Source organism: Taeniopygia guttata, chromosome 2, assembly GCF_048771995.1.
Source record: "Taeniopygia guttata chromosome 2, bTaeGut7.mat, whole genome shotgun sequence".
NCBI classification, from domain to species: domain Eukaryota; kingdom Metazoa; phylum Chordata; class Aves; order Passeriformes; family Estrildidae; genus Taeniopygia; species Taeniopygia guttata.
In genome coordinates, this window is record NC_133026.1 from 99,380,306 (window position 1) to 99,404,623 (window position 24,318).

Here is a 24,318-nt window from a genome sequence, read left to right on the forward strand (position 1 = left end):
TAAGCAGAAAGGACAGAGGACACTTGGCAACTTGTCTTTTCCTTCAAAACCAGCTTCAATCCCTCCATGGGGTTCAACCTTCTTACGAGTTTTGGCCACTGACTGCTAACATCAAATTAGGCTGGAAATAGAAATGTCCTCTACTTTCCAGATAAAACACAATGGAATTTCAAGAACATCACTTGTCTTGCCTAGTGTGAACTGCAGCTAGGATTTTTTTTCCTCCTGTGAAAGGTAGTGCTAGATCCTTTACACAAACACAAAGCTACTTAATATTGATGAATGCTGAAATTCTTCTAAATTATGAGAAAAGTTTTTTAAGACCATTAGGGGAGCTGTAAGAATAGACACTGAAGTCAGAGAACAACATTAAATAAGGAAAACTAGTAATAAGGTTTGCATAAACAATAATTGCAGTCACACTTAGCGCCATCTTAATTTACTATAACATAAGCAACATCACTATCAGCAGTCCTATCCACAGCTGTATTTCAAACACACTGTAAAAATCATGCTCACCAATACCAGGTGACTTCGACAACTCCCAATCCCTTCCACCAGCTCCAAGAGGTTGTCCAGTACATGGTTTTATATTTAAGATATTATTATTCCATGAAGTACTGTGTGGATTATAAAGTGAAGCTGCACCCAAAAAGCCAGGACCAATATTTGGACCTAAAGGAATTCCTAACATAAGTGGATTCTCAATGTGTCCTGCTGGGATACCAGAACAAGGAAGCCCAGCTGGAAGGCCAAAACCTGCAGAGCTGCAGCCATGAAACTGAGACAGAACTGCATTTCCTGTAGGTTGTTTAGTTCCCAGATGCTGTTGTGCAAAAGGAGTTGTTGCAAGACAATGTCCTGTAAGCAAAGTGGGGACAGAAGAAGAAATTGCTTGACTCTCAGAGGTAGTGACATGGGATTTAACAGTGGATATATGAACATGCTGTTCACCAGATGAGTTTTGATTGCATGGCAAACAGGTGTTTAATCCAGAATAAAGAGGTAATACATTCCGAGATGGCAATCCTTGTCTCTGTGCTTTGTTTGTTTGATCCTGACACACTTCCTGTGCATCAACGTTGACAGAAAGTGGCGGAAAGGTGCAGAGTTTACTTGGTAAAGCTGATTTAACATGGTGTAGGTCCTCATGATTTGCTGGTCCACTTGAAGGAATAAAGGGAAGCTGATTCATCTTCAGAAAACCTTCTTTGAGCACTTCTTGGTCCAGTATATTATGAGGTTTTCTTTGAAAACCAGCAAGCTCATTTTCTTCTCGTTTCTGGTCAATATTAAGTACTGCTTCTTTTCTGTTTCTTTGGCATGAGCGGTCTTCTAGATTTTCTTTTCTATGTTCCTGAGGAGGAATTGGGCTGGCCTGTATTATTGTTGTGCTCAGTTCAGCAGCATCTTCACCCTAGTAAACAAATATAACATGCAGTATTACATATTTTAGAAAAGCAATAGGGTACATAAGACACACCTAATTCTGGTACTGCCTGTTCAGGAAACTTTCCTGTCTGATCATTATTAGGACTGCCATCCAATATAATCAAGTTTGTCTTGTCTGAAGTTTTGCTTTTTTAACTGCAACTCTTCACCCTGAAAAAGAAAACCTGTAGCTTCAACCTGTCTGCTACCCTTAAGACACATTCTACTGCATCTGGCTGAGATGGAGCTGATTTTCTTCACAGCAGTCTCTGTGGTGCTGTATTTTTATATTTGTGTTCAAAACAACATTAATAACACATCAGACATACTAGCCAGATTAAAAAAAAAAAAACAAACAAGAAACTGAATGGCCTTGAACCAAATCAGTAACCGAAAAGGATTTGAGATGCATGAAAATGCACTGATACAAACATTTTCTTTGTGTGCTCACACCAAGAAATCATTGAAGCCCAGAGATCTGTCATTTTGACAGGTATGGTATAGCTGGAATGAGCTATATTTATATTTACACAGACATGCATGTAAGTCAGTAAGGCTCTTCAGGTTTCATACGTCTGGCTTTTAAAGTTCCATCCATGATTACACACACTTTGGAAGGGGGGAGACATAACAGATTCCAGATTCTAAGGAATACACAAATTCAGATAAAAGATTGCCAATTATTTTAATCAGTCTAAGATTGCAAGTCTGAACACAAATTTAACTCTCAGTGTACATTCTTTTCTAAACCAGTAAAAACAGTCAGAATGACTGTCAGAGGTAGAAAATTATAGTTTCAGTCCCGAAAAAGTAGTACAAGCTACATTATGTGTTTATTAAAATTTCTCCAGAATAAAAACAAACCAGAAAAATTATTCTCCTAACAGCTGAAGCTGAACAGCAAGGGAGCCTCAGGTGTGACGAAAACAATCAAAATACTACTGGAATACTGCAGCACATTCCAAGAACAGAATGACTTAATGAGAACCTATCAAAAAAAATTAAAGGAAAAAATAGATCAACTCAAACTTTTTCAGAAGTTTCTAGTTCTTTGACTTTTCTTCTATGTTTGTATTTATTAGTGTGCGTGCATTTAGCACAGGTGATACCAAAACTCAAATTTCTGAATAACGCAGAAGCTGGAGCTATGCACAGCATAACTGTCCCTATGCACAGCATATCCTAAACTGTTTGAAAACTCTTAAGGCTTTTCTAATTTAGAATTACTTTGACCTATAATTTAGGGGCAAAGGTGAGGTGCTGTTTTGTTCTTCTTACCCAGTATGTCCCTGGACTATGTATCACTGCTGAGTTCTTACAGGTACTGCCAGATGCAGAGACATAGGTTAACCTGCTCATGCTTGGACTCGAATAAACAGACTGAGGTACCACATTCTCTTTGCACGGAGATTCCTGACAATGTGATGGGCAAGTAAAGTCCACTTCAGACCTGAAAAAGAGATTCAAAATATGCCAATATTAAAATAGATATTTTTAATGCCATCAAGAAAATCAATGTTACCCATTATCTATATTATTCTAAGTCAACTTAATTAGCTGCTCTGTTAAATGCTAGCCAGTAGAAATGAGAAATCAGCTCTCAATTAACCTTTACAAGCTCTGCCTTTGATGTACATAAAACACATTTTCATTCTATATAAATCCATATAGGTAAAGCATTAGAATTCCACAGCTGAACTCAGATGCTAAGACCACAGAAGCAACACAACTTATTAAAAGAGGTGAATTGATAGACTTGTATCTAACTAGATTAAGAAGTCAAACAAAATCATTTAACCTCCCAGGCATCACACATTAGTTCCCTATTCACTGTTGAGATTCTCTTCATTTCAAATAGCTGAAAACTCAGGATCTCTCAGCACTTTGTTCAGTAAGAAAAGCTAACATGACAACAGTTAAAATAATTGACAATTTTAACTGGAAAGCCTGCAAAAATACATCTTCTCCTGCACATATTAATTTCTGAGAAATGCCAGACAGCCTGTAATTCTAATAACACATACCAACACAAACAGCAGTTATAACAAACAATGAAGTTGAAAGTTAAGTCAGGGAAATCAGTTGCCTCATTTTATGAGATTGCACACAACCATTAGCTACTGACCATGTTTGTGTTTAAGACTACAGAATTAATTTAGTTGTAATCTTATGACACTTACTGTTATGGGAGTTCATTTAAGAAACACTGTTCTTTCAGTTGCTAAGGAAATCTTAAAACTTGGACACAAGTATGTATCAAAATACAAAATAGTCAAAAGCAATACAAATATTTCTACCCACCCTCTCCCACAACAAGCAATGCTACAAATCAGAGAAGCAAATGGAGCAAAATACATCTAAGTTTAAAAATACATCTTCATCGGTCTACACAATGTCCAGCTTAGTGTATAATGTAGTCTTAGCCTAATAAAGATCACAGTCACCATTCAAACTAACACATGATCCCCCAACAATCCTCATGAAGCACTAATTCTTATAACCTGCACCAAGAACTTTACCCGGAAAACGCTGTTCCAGAAGTCTCACTAGGAGAAGAGTGAATGAGAGGTGAAGTTGAAGGTCTGAAGCTACACTGCTCACCCTCCCGAGTTAAGTCACATTCAGGTAGAATGGATTTATGCTCTGGCAAATGAACAAAAAATTAAACACTATATTTATTTATGGACGGGAAACAAGTTTACTGACAAAAAAAAAAAGCTTTTTCAACAACTAATTGTATTTATATAGGTTTACTTACCAGTACTATTCTGGAAAGTTGGGGAGAGCTTCTCAAAAGTTACATGTTTTGCATTCCCCCTACCAGGAGTACTGGCATCCTTGCTTCTCTTCTCTGTATTTTGCTTCCTCTCATCATTGTTCAATTTCTGCACAGGCTTGGTTGTTGTAGGACTTACTGAGACATATTTACTAGATTGCTTGGCAGGTCTTAAGTTGCTGAGGGACAGAGTATTTCCTGCACTTCCCTCCACCAAATCATTACACGGTTCAGGAACAGCATTTGCTGCTTGATCTACTACTGTTTCTCTATCTGCTCCTATACTACGTGTATTAGTGAGATTGCTGTTCTGGTATGCAAGCAGATTTTGCTGTTCCACTTCCATTTTTGCTGCTGAGAGAATTCCATATGTGTGGGCTTTGTTTTGATTAAGTGTCTCTGATCTAATATCAGCATCCATTGACTGTAAATGTTTACTATTTACCAAATCTGACAACTTCTCTGAACATTGAACATTATCTGCAATTACATCTCCGTGGCTGGGAATACCAGACAGACTAGAAAAATTCTGACTGTCACTTTCTTCATTAAGATAATCAAGCAATCGCTTCTCTATTCCCTGCTCTTTGCTATGATGATTCATCCAGTCTTCTGCAAGAGCATCCTTATGTTTATCTTTACCCAGTAAAAAGGTATCAGATGTAAGGTTCTGGACAGATGCTTCATGTTTCATGACACTCTCGTATTCACTTTCATATCTGTTCTCGTTTGTTTTTTTGAGATATTTTTCCATATCAAATGCACTATTTTCCTCATTTCTGGATAATATCTCATTAGCAGAGAGTTCAGCCTCTTTAACAACTCCAGGTAGGACATGTGTTCTTTTACTTTTATTGGAGAGTGCCATCATCATAGCAGCTAGCTGGGAAGGTTCAGCACTGGAGGAAGCATTAGCAATAGCATTTGCAATTGTGCTGATACTCAAGACAGAGTCAGAATTATTAGACAAGCTATCCTCGAACTTGCCTTTATGAAGTCCATCCTACAATTAAAAAAACAAAAAAACTTAAGCACCACGGTAAGAATTGTTTTGTTTCATGTTTGCATTTCAGGTTATGGCAATATATTAACATTCTTCATTGATGCATTTTTAAACACCTGCCTAGAAGGAACACTGCAACAGATATTCTCATTCTCCTGATTTTTCAAGTCTAATTCACAAAGGCTTCTCTAGATTAAGTAAGTATTGCTTACTAGGAGGCCTTAATTCCTGTGAAAGTTTTCAAATCCTAAAATGCTTTATTTAGTTCAGTTGAAATAACTGGGAGTAAAATCCTATCAGGGACAAACAGCACAGAAGTTACAATAACCAAACATACAGTAACTTTCCAATTAACTTGAAATCATCTGCCTCTACAGAGAGAAGACACAGCTATTCCTACAGATTTTTCTATTACTCAAGTCTAATTTCTTTAGTTTTCACATTGGCTGCTCTTAGCAAAGGGCACAGAGTAGGTAGACAGTTATGTCCAGAGCCCAGTTTCTTTCTGTCGCTCTCAGATGGACATGGACTCACGAAGAATTGAAAACACCTGTCCTCCTGTAGATATGCATGCATGAACTTGACAACATCCTCATCAAAAGACAGAGAATGCATGGAGCAGACACATACACCTTGACTGGACTGGAAAACAAGCTGAACTGCCAGGCTCAAAGGGTAGATCAGCAGCACCAAGTCTATGAGGAGGCCAGTCACTCTCTGGTACAGTACCCCGGAGATACTCTAGACAGGGGCAGTACTGTTCAACAACTTCATTCATCATGTGGATGATTAAGCAGAGGGCACCTACAGCAAGTTCCATCATCATACAAAATTGGGAGATGCGGCTGATACACCAGGAGAATCAGCTGTCATTCAGAGGGACCTCAACAGGATGGAAAGATGGGCTGAGAAGTTCAAAGGGAAATGCCAAGACCAGCACCTAAGGAGGAATAGCCCCAGGCCCCTGTACAGGCTCTGAGCCAACCAGCTGGAAAGCAGCCTGGCAGAAAAGGACTTGAGGGTCCTGGCAGACAGGAAGTTGACGACAAGCCAGGCAAAGAAGCTCAACAACATCCTGGCCTCCATTAGTAGGAGTGTTGACAGGAGGCTTAGGGAGGTGACACAGGCAGGGAAGGTAGGTATCAAGGACTACCAAACTAAAAAGACACTTTTTTCAGACTTGAACCACATTTATGTTCTTAAATTCTATCAACTAAAAGATTTTATTCCAATGCTAAAGATAAGCTCTAGCATTGAAAAAATAGAAGGGGAAGACGCAGCTGAAATTCAGAAACTTGATCACAGAACATCAACAACCTACAAGCTGACAGACTGAAAAATTCCAAAAGTGAAGTTGGAAGAAAAAGGAAAATGAGATGGTGATAGTAACACCTGACTTACTACAGGATCATGCCATTCCAATGAAACTGTCCTAAGAAACAGTGAACCTACTAGGATTCAAGTGGTCAATATAAAAAGCAGTGAGCTGATGTGAAAGTATAAATTTAGCTGTATTCAAAGAAACAATAATAACTGGAGTAATTTTGTTTCAGTTCATAGTTGCACTTTAAAGAAAAATACGAGAGCAGTACCTTTGCTTTACTTTTGGTGGCAGCTTCTGTATTAATATTTTCATGTATTCCAGCAGCTTTATCCGCCCTATGCCCTGAACCTTCAGAGTTGGTAAAATTTGCATATTCTCTTGTTTGTGCTTCTAAGCCACCTAACAACATCAAAAAAAAGGAATTAATTTACAGTAAGGAAATTGTCTAAAAACCTGCATTCTTAGATGCACATGCTCCCTTAATGCCCCATAGAAAAAAAGAGCTGTTCCATAACTACCTGAAAACACCTCAGACAACTGTGAAATCTCTTGGCCGATGTCACCTCCTGATGAACCAGACCGCATTAGCAAAGGAACAGGCTGCCTTTTCTTCGGGGACATAATATAGTAACCAAAAGATGGCTACAAAAAATATCCCAGAATACAGCATGAGTAAATTTAATAATTAACAAATAGGTTCAATGCACTTGCAAAGCAGTTTTGGCCCACAGTGCTTGCTCGGTATAGCTCTCATACCACTAAGAAATAACGTGTGCCTCCGAGCATCGCAAATGCCCAGTCTAACACATACACTGCACCTCTCATTCACACGTAAAATAAACTAAAAACTGGCATGGCTGAACCCCAGCTAGTGACTAAGTACCACACAGCTGTTTGCTCATTCCCCACCTCCTCCCAACGAAAAAGAATTGGAAAGCATAGGCAAACCTCGTAGGCTGAGATAAAGACAGTTTAATAACTGACATAAGAATAAATTGTAACTATTATACTGGTAATGAAAACGAAGGAGAGGGGAATAATATCCAAGAGAGACAAGTGGTGCACAACACAACTGCTCACTGGCCACAGACCAATACCCAGCCTGTCCCTGAACAATGATCCATGGCTGTGAGCCAACTCCCCCCAGTTTATAGACTGAGCAGGATGTTCTAGGATACAAAATATCCCTTTGGTCAATTTGGGTCAGCTGTCCTGGCCATGCTCCCTCTGAGCTTCTTGTGCACCTGCTTCACTGGCAGAGCATGAGATACTCCCAAGTCCTTGGTTTAGACTAAGCACTACTTAGCAACAACCAAAACATCAGTGTGTTATCAACATTATTCTCATACTAAATCCAAAACTAAGCACTGTACTAACTGCTACAAAGAAAACTTCACTCTATCCCATTTGAAACCAGGACACAACTTACTTATACTAGTTACTCAAAATAAAGAAATAAAGTACATATGCTCACATCATCTCTGCTGAAGGCATGGTCTGCCACTAAGGCTTGGAATGCTTAGGACAGACTCTAACTCTGCCAACTCCAAAAATTCCTCATGAGACAAGTGAATTATAACAAGCATGTGTGATTACTTCTTGCCATTGTACACACTTCTCCACCTTTTTTTTTTTTTTTTTTTTGGCATGAAACACAGATGAGACCCTGTCTACCAACAGCAGAAGAGAGAAGGGCCAGGTATCCACCACATGCAAGAAGCATACAGATGTTGGTAAGTCAGAATCTAGATGATTACATTTTTACTGAAGTTGGGCATTGCTCAGATAGCACATCAACTATCAATAGCCACTCAGAGATGCCCTCATTGTGTAAATACCCTTGTCTGACCAGCATTTCACTCAACAGTGTGGGTAATTTGCTGGACCTCCAACATGCCTCCTGTATATGGTGTACAATTTTCCCTCTAATCCTACACATAATTAGTTCCTGACCAAAAGGTGAAGATCAACATTCAACAAGAACACCAGGCAGCACTTCACACCAGAAATTCCAGTAGGAAACCAGTCAACTCACACCTGTAACACACAGAATTTCCTTCCTTAATCAACTTAAAAGATTAGACCCGATAAAGAACTGGTTACAAAATAACAAAACTAGTTCTAGCTATTGTTTGTCTTGTCTTTTCCTTGTTTCTCAATATGAACATTTAGATACATACCCGTTTCACATCACTGCCTCCCCCGAGACATCCAAGAGCTTCGGATCTCTGACCAAAGAATTCCCCCAAAGACAAACGTAAATAGCTGGCATCTTTATGAAGATCAGATGTTCTTGACAAAATGAAGCTATTAGCAGATCTCCATGAAGTATTTGCTAGTTCATTTGCATTTGGACTGCCCACCTTTCCTGCCTGCAGACATAGAGATTTCAGAAGCTGCAAATTGTAAATAAATTAGGAAACTATTTTGTTTACATCGAGGTCATTAGTTACCTGAATAAGCCTGTGTGCTTTCTCAAATTCTTCCTGGTCTTGTGCAATCATAGCTGCTGCTTCAGCTTGAAACCAAAGAGAACATTTATTAAAATAAGACAAAAGTTGCTAAGTACTGTCATTACTATTTGTCATCATTAAACTCAATTTGATGGAAAGTTGTTGCACATACAGTTCTAGACCTGAGACAGTCTGGGGCACACTAGGAGTTGTTCAATCCCAGTTTGGTAAGAAAAGTTATAAGAAATTAGCTTTAAAGGAGTACTTTCTGGATCTTTAGAAACCAAAGTAAAATCAGCATTTAGCTAATTAACTTAGCGGTGAATAAAGAAAGTTTCTAACAGCCCTAGGCCCAAGCTAAACTGTAACTTTTTACAGGTTACAATATCCATACTAGCTAGAACCAAACATCATATGGCTAACTCAGATCAAACCTTTACTGTATTTGGGGCTGCAAATTTTTTCCATCAAGGAGGTACCTTTGAACTGGAGCAAAAGAAAAATACTGTCTTGAAAAACCCACGCAAATTAACAGGACAAATTACTCAGTCTTACTTTTGAATTCAAATGCCTGTACTATTTTCACAATTACCATCTATGGAACAACTAACATTTAAGAATCCCTTCACCAAAATGTTGTGAAAAACTGATCAAGAGATACTACTCTACCACTTGATTGCAATGTTAACGCATCATTAAGTTCATCAAAACTTCAAAAATACATGGCCGGGTACACAGAGCAACCTTAGGCACAGAGGGCACAGGGCAGAAGCTGAGAATGGATTCAAACTTGTGAGGTGAATACAGCTGTTGCCCATAAAATTACTCATGGGAAGTCACAATACATACTCTGAGGAAAAAACAAAGTGGAAGTACATCTTTATTGAGCAATCCAAACTCACCTCCTAAAAGCAACCTGGCACTATCAATGACACATTGTTATAGCCAATTGAACTTTCAGTCTGCAGCAGTTCTTTACCTTCTATATGAGCCCTACAACCTCCAGTCTTTCTGAAGCACCCAACACTGTCAAGTGAGCACTCCTGCACTATTCCACACAGGAACACACTGTGTGCAAAGTTTGCTGACAGAGAGACATGTCATAAATGAGACCCCCAAAGAATGAGATGTAACATGTCCTTTCTGTACTTAAAAATAAAATTTCTTCAGCTGTCAAACCCTGCAGACAGACAAGCAGACTAGCAGCCAGAAAAATGCCAACCACATGGAATCTGTCAGTGTGTCATCATCTACCAAGCAAAGAGGTAAGCTCATTGACTTGAAAGCAGAAGTGTTTCAAAATCTATCGGGGGAAAAAACTAAGCAGCCTTGGAAAAATTTACAACAGTCAAATATTCTCATCACTTGACAATTCAAGTCTAACATTCAGAAGGTGTCTGAAATATAAGGGCTTTTGAAAAATCATGGAAGAGTTCTATGTTACTGACATAGTGGATGGGAAAGTATTTCCCAAATGATATGATATAAACTTGAACCATTAGAAAACCACTACAGTGTTAAAAACATTATTTCAACCAGTCAACCCTCCTTGATCACTCATTCAAAATAAAGTCTGAGAACAGCATTTGCTTTGAAAGAAAGAAGAACCTTGAGTGGACCATGGACATCTTGAGAATACATTAGCCGATCTACATGTCAGCTTTAGAAACTAGAAGAGATTAGGAGAAATGCTGTTGCACATATTGCTTGAATTTCTTATGAAACAGATGAGTAGATGACATTTTGGTGCTAAGGAATGAATTAGTCCATGGCACTGAATGTGTATTACCCAAGCCTGTATGACAAATACATAGACTCTCATGAAGATCAGTCTGACACAGCTTAAGGATAATAAACCATTTTTTAAGTAAACAGAGGTGCAAAAAGCTTGGAATTCAATGGAAAATAAGAATCCCAAAGTCCCTCAAAAAGCTCCAACATTTTTTCAGTGCCATTTTTCAGCATCAAGACATTCCCAAAAAAATCGGCAGTTAACCAATTCAACACTTTCAAGTCTCTCAAATTTTGACACTGTATTGACATTGTATTTGATTTTGTAGTAATTCCTCATTGATAATTATTTCCTCTCTTATAAGTCTCATGCAACACAAAATTACTCTTCTCCTTTTCTTGCAAGAAAGAAAACAATCACTGAAGTCCACAGGAAGAACTGCGGAAGTGAGAGGAGTTGCTTTATCTCACACAATAGGTACCAATGGCAAATGTTAGGATGCTTTTTGTTTTAAAACACTCTTCATGGAAAAAGTAGGAAACACAGAAAGAAACCATGAACTATATATAATCATATAATATCACTACAGACTACTATCAGCATCAGCTTTCAAATAATTTGTAGGATCTAAAACCTGGAGGCTTTGCAACACCAAATACTGATTTGTTGAAGGGAAAAAAAAAAGGGAAGAAAGCTTATTTAACATTACTACAGACAACAAAAGTTAACTGAAAAAAATATGATTACATACAGCCAGTAACGAACTCCTCATTTATTTTATCATCTTCAGACATATTTAAATGTTGTTCTTCATCAAATGCAGTATAATATGCAAGATCAGTCACCCATTTGCCCTCCTCATTTTGATAGACAATGCTGTGTGGTAAATCACCTGAAAGATACATCAAATGCTACATTACAGATTAAATTAAAAAAGGGATATGGCAGAAGTTGCTGCAAGCTGAAGTTGCTGCAACTGCAAGCTTAAACTCGTTTCATCAGCAAATAAGTAACAGTTACGTGCAATATACGACAATCAGTGTTTCTGAAAACAAAAGCAAGTCAGAATTAATTCATGCTACACTGTTTTTTATTAACAACTCCTACAACTAAATAAAAATACCTAGCTTACAATTTTATTTATTTTTCCATGCAATGGAATATGGTCACAATTGACAGGTTTAATGTAAAGATATGTTGTATGTAAAGCATCCTACCTTTGTCTGTTGTAGCTAAACTTAAGTTCTCACAGCTGTCCCCAGCTGGAGACAGGTAAGTATCAGGAAGACCACCTTTACATTGAGTTGCATCTGCCTGTGGTGCATTTGCACTAAGAACCTCAGGAGTGGTGTCATGTCCCAAAAATCCTCTTGCTGTGTGTAGCACTTCTGCATCAGAAGAAGCAGCCTGACAGACAGAGGACTCTACTTCTTGTTTTGGAAGGACATCTGAGACATCAGCTTTATGGCTGTCCATGCACTGGGAATGCAGGGAATCTAATGGCAATGCCGCAGCTATGCAGGAATCCAGCACATCCCCAGCAGTCATGGAATTCTTTGAAAACAATAATCATTTGAAAAGTGTCAGAAGCACAGATATTAACTGCATGTACTAGAAGTCTAGATACAAAACAGTCCAAGCTGACTATGTTTGAAAAACAGGCCTAGAACCAAAGTGGTATTAATAATTTCCTGTAAAGGAAGGTTGAGTGGTTAGCTAGAGATCTAACAAGTTTTCAATCACACTGCCATCTTCTACTACAGTCTTACTCTATATGAATAATAGGAATTTAAATTGCAATTCTATACCATTTGCTGCACTGCTCTGGGCAGCACTTCTCTTTGCACAGGACATCCAGTTATTCCTTCATTTTGTGAATCTTCATCACTAGCACTTCCAGAGTCTGCTCCAGTCACAGCCCCATAACTGGTAGAATCCTGAAACTTCTCCTTTAGATAAAAAATATAAAATATTTAGGTTCCACTAGAATAAAGAAAATAACACTACAGGGCCTTTTAGAATGTTAAAAAATTCTCTAGTAGAAAAGAGATTAATGATACTTTTTTCACTCATATGATATTGCCATAGCCAGCACCTCTAGTTAGCCTCTACCACCAAGAACAATAGTTCCTAGCTATGCCAATCCATAGTTGTGCCTGTGCAAGGGCATACACAGCAAGAAGATGGGAAGATCTCTTCTTCCTACTATATCTTCTCATTCCCTTTAACATGGGTCCTGTGTTATTCCCCTTCCCCTCCTGGCTGACCCACTGTTGGATGAGGGCTCCAGATCAGGCTCCAAATAGACTACCCTACTGCCTATCTACAAGGCAGTGAAGCAGGGACATCTTGCACAGAGAAGCCCTGAGAGCAGAATTCTGTTATTCTCACTCTTAAAACCTCTTATCCCTTCCTTCATGCACTGCTGTAATAAATTGCAGCCTATCTAGTCTACTTGTACAGGGATAACATCAATTCCCACACAGCTTGGAAACTCTGATGTCAGTTGGGAAATTTCTGAAATTTCAGAAGCTGCAGTTTAACTGTTTAAATTACACTTTTCCACTCTGGTCAAGCATGAGACTGCCAGGATCACATTGATTGTTGCAAAGCCAAGAAAATGGAAAGGCACTTAATCCCTGGCAACCTGTTTGGAATGGAGCTAACTGTTGCTCAAAAGCAAACTACAAGCCAGCCCATTGCTGCCCTACATTTAACTTCCGCATATTTACCAATTATTTAAGAGAACTATTGACTCTCCTGGAAAGACAAGTCTCTATGTGTTGCTATACACTTAACACCTTGGACATTGCCACGCAAGAGGAAAAAAAAAAGTGATTAAAACGATTATATATAAACTCGTTGTATGATAAAAAAAGAAGTGCCAGCACGTTGCCTTAATACCTATAGATACAAAAAGATGAAACAAAAAAAAAATGTTAAAACTAACTCTGTTTAGGAATACCAACAAATATAATCACTGAAAGTTTAACATGTTTAAGAGCCATTAGGCATGCTGAGCTTTGAACTTCAAACCTACTTGTAGTAAGACATTTTCAGAAAGCTTTAGTGCCGCACAGCATTCTGAGAGTTTTTGTAGATTGGAATCTCTTCTTATTTCTGGTTGTATCAGCTGCTCAAAATACGCTTCTAGTTGGTTGTCAAATTCTTCATCATCAATCTCATCACCTATGAAAAGAAGAAAATATCTTTTTCACTTTTAATAGACATTTTATATCACCTGACATACTACTAAAACAATTCCATAATTTACATTGAATACTGAATTGCATGATAGAAATAAAAAGATCAGTTAGCTTCATTAGAACTGGAACCCTGAATAGGCAAATATTTCCAGCTAACAGCTACCAACTCCTCAAAGGGCAATTAAAAGTAAATTCATCCTCTTGAGTGGTGAAAAAAAAACCCAACAGTATTTCTACTCAGCAAACTATTGACTTAGTTCTTAGATGCTTAACTCTCAAGTGAAGTTATGCAACAAGAAAGAACAAAACAACTTCAAAAGACAGTCATGACATATGTAGATGCCATGGGAGAAATGCAGTAACCCTGCTTTACTGCAAGGGTACCTCATCTCAAAACAGTAAACCTACTGATCACTCTGCCTTCCCCATTGGTACATCCAAGAACATGCCCTGTCATCCTTCATGTCATGGGCAAAGTCAGCTGCATTAATGAAGAAGAGCATGTGTGTCCTTCTGCTGCAGCCACTGGAAGGGCACAAAAAGCTCAAAGCCCGTAGTGATACAGAACTCATGCTCACTTTCATGCCTGCAGGTAAATGAGACTTAAAACTCGGATGTCACCCCACACATGCAGCATCTAAAGAGAGCTGAACTCAAGTGAAAGTCCTTTTTAACTGCATGGGTGTGTACTACTTTTATCTCTACTAACCTAAACTGAAAATGTTGGTAGAGTTAACACTTCATTAAATCAATGCCAACGTTGCCACTTATATCTTTGATTCACAGTAACTGAGGACTGTTGTTTAATTTTTTTAGATTGAAATTCCAATTGTGATCTTCTCTGACAAATTCCATAGCCACCTACTCCTATTACAATTTTAAAGTAGTCAGTTTTCCAAAGAACAGTTTTCTTTAATATTGTTATATTACTATTTGATCAAGCACAATCTGATATTAAATACTTAGGTTAAACAGAATCTTTCTTCTCAAGAATGCCATAAACTTTGAGTCAGAATTAAATTCAGCTACCAAGAGTTATAAACACACCTACCAGTGGAATCTTCGTCTGTGCTTAGAAAAGATGAGAGTTTCTCATTCTCCAAAAAACTTGAAAGGCTATTGCTAAGCTGAACACTTGAGATAGCACCTTCTACCAGCTTTTCAGAAGGTTCAGATGGACCAACCTGTGAAAAGCACCCATAAAGAAATGTTTCTAGAAATTACTAACTATTGTATGAATTCAGTTAATAAAAAACAATTAATGAGGTTAATAATATTGCAAAACTTCGTATGCACGTATTTTACTTATCCCAGAAAACACTCTAGTTCCAATGGACCTCACCTGCTAGCTTCCAGAATGGATGCATGCAAGAAACACGGGAAGCATAAAAGGGGAATAGTAAAAAAGCATCTGATAGACACCAAACTTAAAAGATCTCAAAATAAAGAACTGAACCATTGCACTAAAGTGTTTGCATTTGAAAAAACTGCCCTCCATCGTTCACTGAGCTGCAATCCCAAATTAAATGTAGACAAAGACATCTCTCAGTAGTTTCCTGCGCTGTTAAAACAGAGCCTCTTCAGAAACAGAACATACAAATCCAACCTTTGTTGGAAATTTCTCCAAATGAGCACACTGAATTACTCAAAAAGTAGTATTTCAGCTGAATCTAACTAACAGCAAATACTCTATCTTTTCTATAGCTGAATGATTTTTAAAACCAACATGATGTAATGTCTGCTATGGATTTAGTCTCATATTCTTTGTGATGAACAGATCATCTTTGACACACAGCAAAAAAACTCCAAGTTCAAAAAGGAAAGAATTTGAAAGGAAAATAAATTATGGTTTTCAGAAGACAGCCTACAAGCATTCAACTGCAACTCACTGACCACTATGGCCCCTACAAAATTCAAATTACAGAAAATTAAATCAAAATACTAGCTGACACATTAAGGAGTATGTATTGGACAGGATTTGGTTGCAGCCCAATGTGTGTTTTCTACAAGGAACAGGAGACCTCCCATTCCTGTCGCATCGGATCTCTGTGACCAAAACTCTTAGCATCTCTAACACAGTAAATAAAAACAGGTGAAGCATAACCCTACCTGTCAATACTAGCAGCTATTTGTTAGCTCTGGATTGTCTACTTCAATTTCCAAAAGCACTACCAAAAAATTCCTCAAAAGATGCTTCACAAGGATAGACCATGACTGGGATAAAATGCAAGGTCCTTACAGTGACAAAGAACTACAAGACAGTGGAAGCTCAGAACAAACAACAATTTTCACAACTGAGGAATATTAGATGGAGTCATGCTCACACGGTACTAATTAAGTGATCTGCAAAATGAAGGTAAAGCGAGTCATGACAGCACCTTTATAAACTTAAGGTATACACAACATAAGACAATAAACACAGTTCCAGTTCCTTCGTCCTCGTCTCACAGAATTAAATCTATTAAAAGATTAATATTAGAAAACATTTAATTTCACTGTATTCAGAAAAGCTTTTACCTTGCTGTTCTTAATGCCTGAGAGAAAACGTATTCCAGTTGGCAAATCTGAAACATAAGAAAGTGGCATAAGCTGTATTTTAGTAGTAAAACATGAGAACATAACAAGTGCTAACTATTCTCTAAGGTTAAACTGAGCCTCTGGAAGGTCTTGGCATACACCATAGAAATAACCCAAACATACAGATTACCACAGCACTACAACCTTATATGTTCTTATGACAATTACCTAAAGGATCTTGTTAAAAAGGCAGACTTTCACCAGAGATAGAACTCTAAAAATTATGAAAGATATTTACTGCCTTAGGGATTTCCACAAGGCAGCACAAGAAAGTAAGGACTCCCAGTTTGTGCTAGCAGAAGGATGAACAAGGGTTCTGTTCCACTGCTGCATTTTACCTACTGGACCAATTCTTGTTTTGAATCATTTTAAGCAGCTTCCACTTGTCTGTTATACCCACACGTAATCCAGCTGGAAGTCCCACATGACAGAGAACAGTTTATATTTGCACACACAGATTTTAGCAAAAAAGGCTTGTAATCCTTCAGTAATAGGTGTGAATAGAAGACAATTTTCAAACAACAATTTCCAAGTTAAAATCAAGTAATTGAATCTGACTGGCCACTATCAAGTCCAAACACTGGGCAGTCTCAACTTTCCAAAGCATCGCTGTTTTGTTGCCAGTTATTGCCACTTCCTCAAGACTACAGTAACAAATGGCTGGAGCAAACACTTCCCTGTTAGAAGTGGTTTTTTATAAGGGTCTATTTATGTTACAGTTCACAATACTTTCTAATTGAACATGTTATCTGTCAAAATTAGTAATACTTCACAAAATCCTGTACAAATACTCAAAGCTTGGAAAAGGATAATGTCTATATATTTACTAACTGTATTTACTCAATTTTAAGAGACAAGTAGAATTTATTCACAGAACTGGCATTAGCAAAAACCCCAGACAAGCTTAATAGCAGCCCTGCTATTAAAATAAGTTTGGAAATATTCTTTTGTTTCCAGTACTCCACCCAGACTTCAGAAATACTTTTCACAGCAAGTTTTCAAAGCTATTTTTTCATGCATAGCCTCACTAGAAGTGTATGCTTCCAACACCTCCAGCAGCAATTAAAAGACATCTCTTACATGTTGGAATAGGGCAAGAGAAGAGATGCTACTTAAAACATAACCTTGCAGCTTTACACTTACTGAAATAGAAGGGGTAGAGAACAAGCTACATACACTTCTTCCATAAAGTTCCTGGAACTAAGTGTCAGATTTCTACTGCATTCTGTTTAATGGTATTACTTAAGGTACTTAAGTTACTATACAGCAAACACTGTTTTCACCCAACCACAAGTTTCTCTTGTTCTCAGTTTGCTCAAATCCAAGAGATTTTTTTTTCAAAACCAGTTTATAATCTGCCATAAAACACGTGAAAGGGTCAAAAGAAGATATCTGTAGCATAAAAAGCTAATTGCAGTGATAATAAGTACACAATTTTTATGCAAATTTAATACCTTCCAATTGCTCAAGAGGCAAAACTTCACGTAAGGTACTTTGACCATGATTTGAATGTTCAGTGACATTCTGAGGTTGCTTTCCATATATTGAGTGGAATTCTTTCAAATTAACACAAGGCGGCTGAGGCTCTTCAATTTGTGTAGCAATTTCCCTAGAAAGAGAATTATTTAAATGAAAAATCAGTTAGCTACACAGACCATCATCTCTTGTAATGAAGATTTGATAAATTCTTCAATTGCTTTGTCTCAGTCTGTTGTTTTCAATGTAGGATAGATTCTAGAGACCTGTTATATTACAATAAAAGAAACCATATCAAAATTACAAGAACTTCAGTTTCACAGTCTGAACCGTGAAACAAATAGTGAAATTTCATGCAAAATATGCATCTCTACCTATTTGTTCCTCTCTTTCACTTCCATAAAAAGAGGGAAAAGTATAAGGACAAAAGCATCTACTCTGGCCAAGTTTCATGATCCATTTCACTCGAGACCAAGTCAAACACTAGAAAATATTTCACCAAGTCCACAATATCACCAACCTTTTGTTACATTAAATAAGGGACCAAATTATAAAGAACATGAGGTACTAAAATTGCAAGCAGTTAAATTACAGTTTTTGCAATAATGCAGGAAATTTATCCTTCACTTCTAGTTTTACAGAACATCCACGCAGGCTTATAAACTAATCATGCCAGATGGTAAAATTTCATACTTTTGCTTCAATATTTTAAAGAAATAAATGAAACTAACATTTGAAAGTCTTAATCATAGCTATCCTATGTTCTGTGTTTTGTTTTCTTACTTGAGAGTAATCAAGACACTGACTCCCTCTCAATCTTACGTTTTTTGTTTTGATAGGGACACACATAAAATTGATAGGGCTCAATTTTATCAGTGAGAAAGGCACACAGCGCAGTTTCTGTCACAATAGGAGCACATCTGGCCTTGGTTAGAATAACCTATGCAACAGCTTCCACCACTTCCACCACTCAGCAATGCCTTCTCGAGTGTGTATCACTAACAACTATTTCCTAAGAAATACCAATCACTGAGGCTACAAGGAAGGCAAATTTAATAGAAACTGTTGTTCCTTTCTGTATGCAAGCTGCTTGATACTTACTCAAAACATATCTGTATCAGTGCAAAATGCTACTCACACATATGACATGAACCAGAAACAATAGCTTAATTCCAGATAATGTAAAGTGAACTAGATAAATACAGGCCAAATTCAGGTAAGTCAATTAAATAATCATGTTTATGACATTTTAAATTAGTATGACAACAAAACAAAACCTCACAGTTTAGGAAACATCCCTTCAGAAGATTTTGTTCCTGTCACATATATGAAGTCAAATTAATCAAACAGCAGAATGCTGCTCATGTAGGGCTGCACAGGCTAAGTGGCATCAATCACTGAGTGGAAGGCCACTGAGTGCTTCCACGTGGCCTAGCACTATCCCCTTTCAAAAGCCACGGAGGAGCCGGGTTTGTAGGAAAAGCTGCCCAGGCTGCCAAACACTGTAAGCTAAGAGGCCAATGCAAGCTGAGCTCTCCTGTTACTGCAGGCCAGTAGTAAAAGCTGGTGTTTTCAACTCTGCAACTCAGTTCTGAAGTAGCCCACCATTAGCCATATAGAACATATAAATCTACATACCAATTTACTGGTATCTTCATTTTAGGACAGAATTAGATTTTAACTACCTCACTTACACGTCATCATGAAAGCAGAGGGAAAATCTTTCCACTGGCTCAGGATGTGACTGACTGCTGCGAGAAGATCCTGATAGAGGTGAATGTTTTCCTTCCAAATAGGATGCACAATCATCAGGAAGCCTGTAAATGTGGGGTGGAAAAACACACATCAGTGTCATTCTAACATGCACTGCTCCTGTTTTCCAAAGAACTGGGGGAAAATCTCATATTTGTGACTACTTATTTCCTGTAAATTAAGTTATTTCAATATTTTAGCTAATCTGTAGTTACAGATACACATACATATCTTGAATATTCCTCTCCAGTCTTCTGTAGCTCTTTAGAGAAATACCATGTTACAGTTTTTAGTGCCTAATAGTGTCCTTCTGGAACACACACTTCTGGAAAGACAGGGTATTAAAGTCTCATCTTACTTGCTGTTAAGTAACAGGACAGCAGTTAAGTACAAAGGCTTCAAGTTGTTACTCTTTGCTCTATTCCTTGTTGAGCAAGTTTTAATTCTTATATATAACATTAGCTCTTACAGATTCTAAAAGGAGCTAAATTCAGGTAAGTTCAGCGAACAGTTAACAGAGAATACACATGTAAAAAATACATTATTCTCTACACAACTTCAAACTCAAGTCAAGTAAGCTGAAGAGATGAGTTAAAAGAGACTTGACTGTTACAGTTTAAAAATTAAATTACTTTTGAAGAGCAGTTTTTGTAAATGTTAAGTATAGTACTAGTAACAAATTAAATGCAAATTTTACACCGGTAATACAGACAGTCCTATGTTTGCTGATTGCTGAGACAGTGATTGGTAAATAGTTTTATCACCAACCAAGTAATCTGTGGAATTAATTTTTGCTGTCCAGAGTTAAATACTTCAAGTGGTTTTTTTATATAAACGGATGGCACTGACTGAGACCTCACCTGTTGTCACCGCCCTCTTGGCTCCTGGCAACAGTGGAGGCCGCCACAGGTAACCCCGGGTTGGAAGAGACGGTGACATTCTCAAAGACGACACTCGCGCTGCTGTTCAAGGAATGGCCCAAGTAGCTCGGGAACGTCTCGTCGGCGATATTCCTGAAGTCTTCCATCATCCTGCACACACTGCCTGGAACAGCACTCGGCCCGGCAACACCATCAGCGCCGGTCGGGCAGCATCTGCAAGCAGGATCCAAACAGCTTCACACTTACACAAGGCAACGCACTTCATTCACACATCACTGCCAGTATTCATGGGCAACCCACAATCGTGCTCAAGAACCACTCCCGGTCCTCTCCCACCACGGCTTTTGGGGGACACGCTTTCACAGCCCTCTCGGAGCGCCTGAGAAGAGAGGTGCTCCTGCGAGCCACAGAAGCGCCGCTGCCAGACGTGCCAGCCTATATTTAGCCTGTAAAGCCGCCCGGGCCGAGGCAGTCCCGGCCTGCCTTCCTCCCTCCGCGCCCTCCGGGGAGCACCTGAGGCGACACCAACTCGGTGTGACCGCGGGCCGCGGCGGGAAGGCTCCCGCTGCTCACCGGCCACGTTCCGCCGCGCAGCTCGGCGACGGGGGAGCGCCTGAAGCCGGTGACCGCCTTTTTGTCCAAACAGGAGGGGGGGAGATGGGCTCTGTCCTTCCCCAGGGTCCCAGGCGCAGCAGGAGCGCCGGCGGACAGACGGATCGACCGCCAAAACTCGGGATCCGCCCCCCGCCGCCGCCGCAGCGCCCCCCAGCGGCCGGGCGGGCACCGCTCGCTCCCCTGGCGCGCGGCGGAAACGGCCGCGCGACCGACCCGCCCCCCGCGCGGCCGGCGGCGCGTGCGCAGCGGCGTCGCGCGCGCCTCCCGAACTTTGGCGCTCCCTCCCGCGCAGCCAATGGCAGCGCCCCGAGCCGAGCCGGCCATTGGCGGGCGCGGCCCGCGGGGAGCGAGCGCGTTCGGGCGGCGGAGCCGGGCACGCTGATTGGGCGCTGCGCGCGCGACCCCGCCCGGCCCCGCCCCCGGCGGCGTCACGGCGGCCGTTAGGCGGGAACGGGGGTGGCTGTGCCCTGAGGGGACAGGCGGCCGGGCGCGCTGTGGGGAAGAGGATGATCAAATCGGTGTATTTTGTCTCAGGTCTTTGCTTTCAGGCCGGCCAGCCTTGGATCCCGTACCAGTGAGTAGCTCGGGGTCTTCAGGGAAAGGGCCGCTGAACATCCCACCCTGCTGTCCCCCTTCTTACCTAAAAATAAGGGGAAAAAAAGTTCTATTCGGATTAATTTATGCGACGTAGTTTATATTCTCGGCTTTGTTTTCTGACCCGTTTTTGCCATCGGAATCAGTTAGATGAGGCGGAGAAAGAGACTCGTTGGGGGTGGAAGGACCCTCTGGAGATGGTCCAGTCCCACCCCACGCAAGGCAGGGTCACTGCTCAGGTGCCTCACTCCGGCTGGGGTTTGAATGGCTCCAGAGAGGGAGACTCCACCAGCTCCATGGGCAGCTTGTCCCAGCACTCTACCACCGTCAGCATAAAGAAGTTCCTTGTCATGTTGAGGTGGAACTCCTTGTGTTCTAGTTCACGTACAGAACGTGGAAAATTTGATTTCCATGCTGAAGCGTACATGTCACTTTTTTTTTTTTTTTTAAGTAGAGGATGTGAGCAGGTCCCTTCCAAATGTATGCGTGTGTGTGTCTGCACATGAAAACTTCAACAGAGCTACATCAAATTCACTGTTGTCCAGGATGTTTTCACAACGCATTTCTACAGTTGCATTCCTGGTATGGAGAGTGCAAAAATCTACAAGAGTGAAAATCCACATTTGTCATAATCAGAAATTCATACTGATTCAAATATGTTCAAAACAAAACCAAACAACAACAAAAGCAAAACCACCACAGACACAAGCCACACACACACAAAACCAAAGAAAAACAAAACCACCAATGCTATCTCATGGCCTCTACAAGACCCAAAAACTCCTAATCCTGGCAGTTCAAACTAAGATGTGCTCGAAGCACAGAAGTAGTAGAAGAGCTATTGCAGGTATTCTTTCAAAAGAAGAAAAAGGAGCACAGCCTTAAAAAAGTGCTGCATAAATTTAAAATATTTTGAGTACCTGGTGTAATTATCACGTTCAAACTTTCAAAGCCCTTCTATAATCATCTCTCCTAGAGTTCTGCTGCCTATGTCTAAGGGTCCATATCCTGCACAGAAGGATGGTTCACAGGCTTGAGTCAAGAGAAGAGAGGGAAGCATGAGTTTGAGGAAGTAGAGGTGAAAAATCAGGGATGTGGATCCAAGGCTCCTGGTTTGGAGAGAGGTCAACACAAAATAGTAGGCAGGGCAAGGCAGGCATTGGCCACAAAACCAGCCTGAGTTCATTTGCTGAGATTAAAGTATGTGGCCACTGTTTTCTAACATGACTTATTTGCACTGAAACTTACTGCATGTTTCCACTAGTAAGAAGTGTGGCTGGAATTAGGATTGCTAATAATAACACATATTCATCACACAGAAAAATAACGTGACCATGCTGAATAAACTATTAACAATGCACTACTAGAAGCTGCAAAAAAAATTGTCATTACTCTAACTGGTTAATATGTGACCTCTTTGAGGGTTAAGGCGTGAATTCTACAAATGGTTTAACACTTCAAAAATATGTTCTGTTGCTTGCATACTGAGAAACAGTTTATTCTGGTGTAGGAATATATCCCAGTGTAATAGTGTTGATTTTTTTTTTTCAACTATTCATTCTCCCTCAAAAGAATAGTTACTTTTTACCCACCATTTAAGCATTATCTTTTAATCATGTAACATTTCTGATTACCATGCAAAGGTGGCATGGTCTTGTGTTAACTCTTTCTAGTAAATGTGTAAAACTTTTTTTCCTTCTGTTCACTTCTGTTCCTGTTGGCTGGAAAGTATCAGCAGCCTCCCTCCACACATGTTCAGCAAGCACATTCTAATACCAGTGTACCTCATGGGTTTTTAAATTAAAACTTGATTCCTCAGAGAGAAATAAAGAAACAAATGTGGTGGATCTGAGCAAATGAAGTTTTCAGAATACAAGTAAAGCTCATAGGAACTTGTCATTTTGGAAAAATACAAGTTGCCCTCTCTCTTACCTCACAGTAGTGGACTAGTCCATTAGGAAACAGGGCAAGCACACTGAAATATAGAATTACACGTCGGGTTTCTGCAGCACAAAGGCCTCTTTCCTACCTTCCCCCATAATCTGCCCAATAAACTCAGCAATCCCATGCTGTGCAGTAATGCTACTCCTGGGCAATACCATGCATTCTTTGTCCAGCATTATCTCCCTGCCTGTCTCGCACCAGTCTGAGTCAGTGCCAACACACTGATCCACAGCAGTGATGTTCCTGTGCAGACACAGCAGAAAACACATTGACATTTTTCAAGCCAGCGCTTTCTTCAAAAGGTCCTGATTGAATTCAATCACTGGAAAAGAACTGAGAGGTAATGTGAAACCCAACAGCTCTAGCAGTCTCCACAGATCTCCAGCACTGCTATAGAAAAAGTCTGTGCCACCTCGTGGCACAGACCAAGAATATGCAGCTGCACATCAAGAGTGGCACAAAAGCACAGCTAGGAGAGTGGATACCTGAATCAAAAAACCTACCTTCGTCAGGAATCTACTAAAAATTATTCCAAGGAAAAACATACAAATACA

At 39.6% G+C, this 24,318-nt stretch overlaps 1 protein-coding gene across 4 annotated transcripts in view; it reads right to left on the reverse strand.

The window, feature by feature from the left end:
* Nucleotides 1–21,371, reverse strand: part of CEP192 (centrosomal protein 192) — a 56,738-nt gene extending 35,367 nt beyond the window's left edge. For 3 of the 4 annotated variants that reach the window (XM_072924478.1, XM_072924479.1, XM_072924481.1), the window contains exons 1-18: nt 21,185–21,345; nt 20,591–20,824; nt 19,673–19,795; nt 17,957–18,111; nt 16,443–16,489; nt 14,977–15,109; nt 13,760–13,908; nt 12,528–12,668; nt 11,937–12,273; nt 11,471–11,611; nt 8,988–9,052; nt 8,715–8,906; nt 7,053–7,176; nt 6,803–6,933; nt 4,190–5,210; nt 3,951–4,074; nt 2,710–2,881; nt 520–1,417 (exon numbers count right to left, since the gene is read on the reverse strand). In XM_072924478.1, the coding sequence (XP_072780579.1) occupies nt 520–1,417; nt 2,710–2,881; nt 3,951–4,074; nt 4,190–5,210; nt 6,803–6,933; nt 7,053–7,176; nt 8,715–8,906; nt 8,988–9,052; nt 11,471–11,611; nt 11,937–12,273; nt 12,528–12,668; nt 13,760–13,908; nt 14,977–15,109; nt 16,443–16,489; nt 17,957–18,111; nt 19,673–19,795; nt 20,591–20,760 (4,123 nt within the window). In that variant the 5' untranslated portion in view covers nt 20,761–20,824; nt 21,185–21,345. Of the gene's footprint in view, nt 1–519; nt 1,418–2,709; nt 2,882–3,950; nt 4,075–4,189; nt 5,211–6,802; nt 6,934–7,052; nt 7,177–8,714; nt 8,907–8,987; nt 9,053–11,470; nt 11,612–11,936; nt 12,274–12,527; nt 12,669–13,759; nt 13,909–14,976; nt 15,110–16,442; nt 16,490–17,956; nt 18,112–19,672; nt 19,796–20,590; nt 20,825–21,184 lie in introns of all 4 variants that reach the window. The other variant, XM_012571901.5, reaches the window with a different exon arrangement.
* Nucleotides 21,372–24,318: the final 2,947 nt, after the last annotated feature.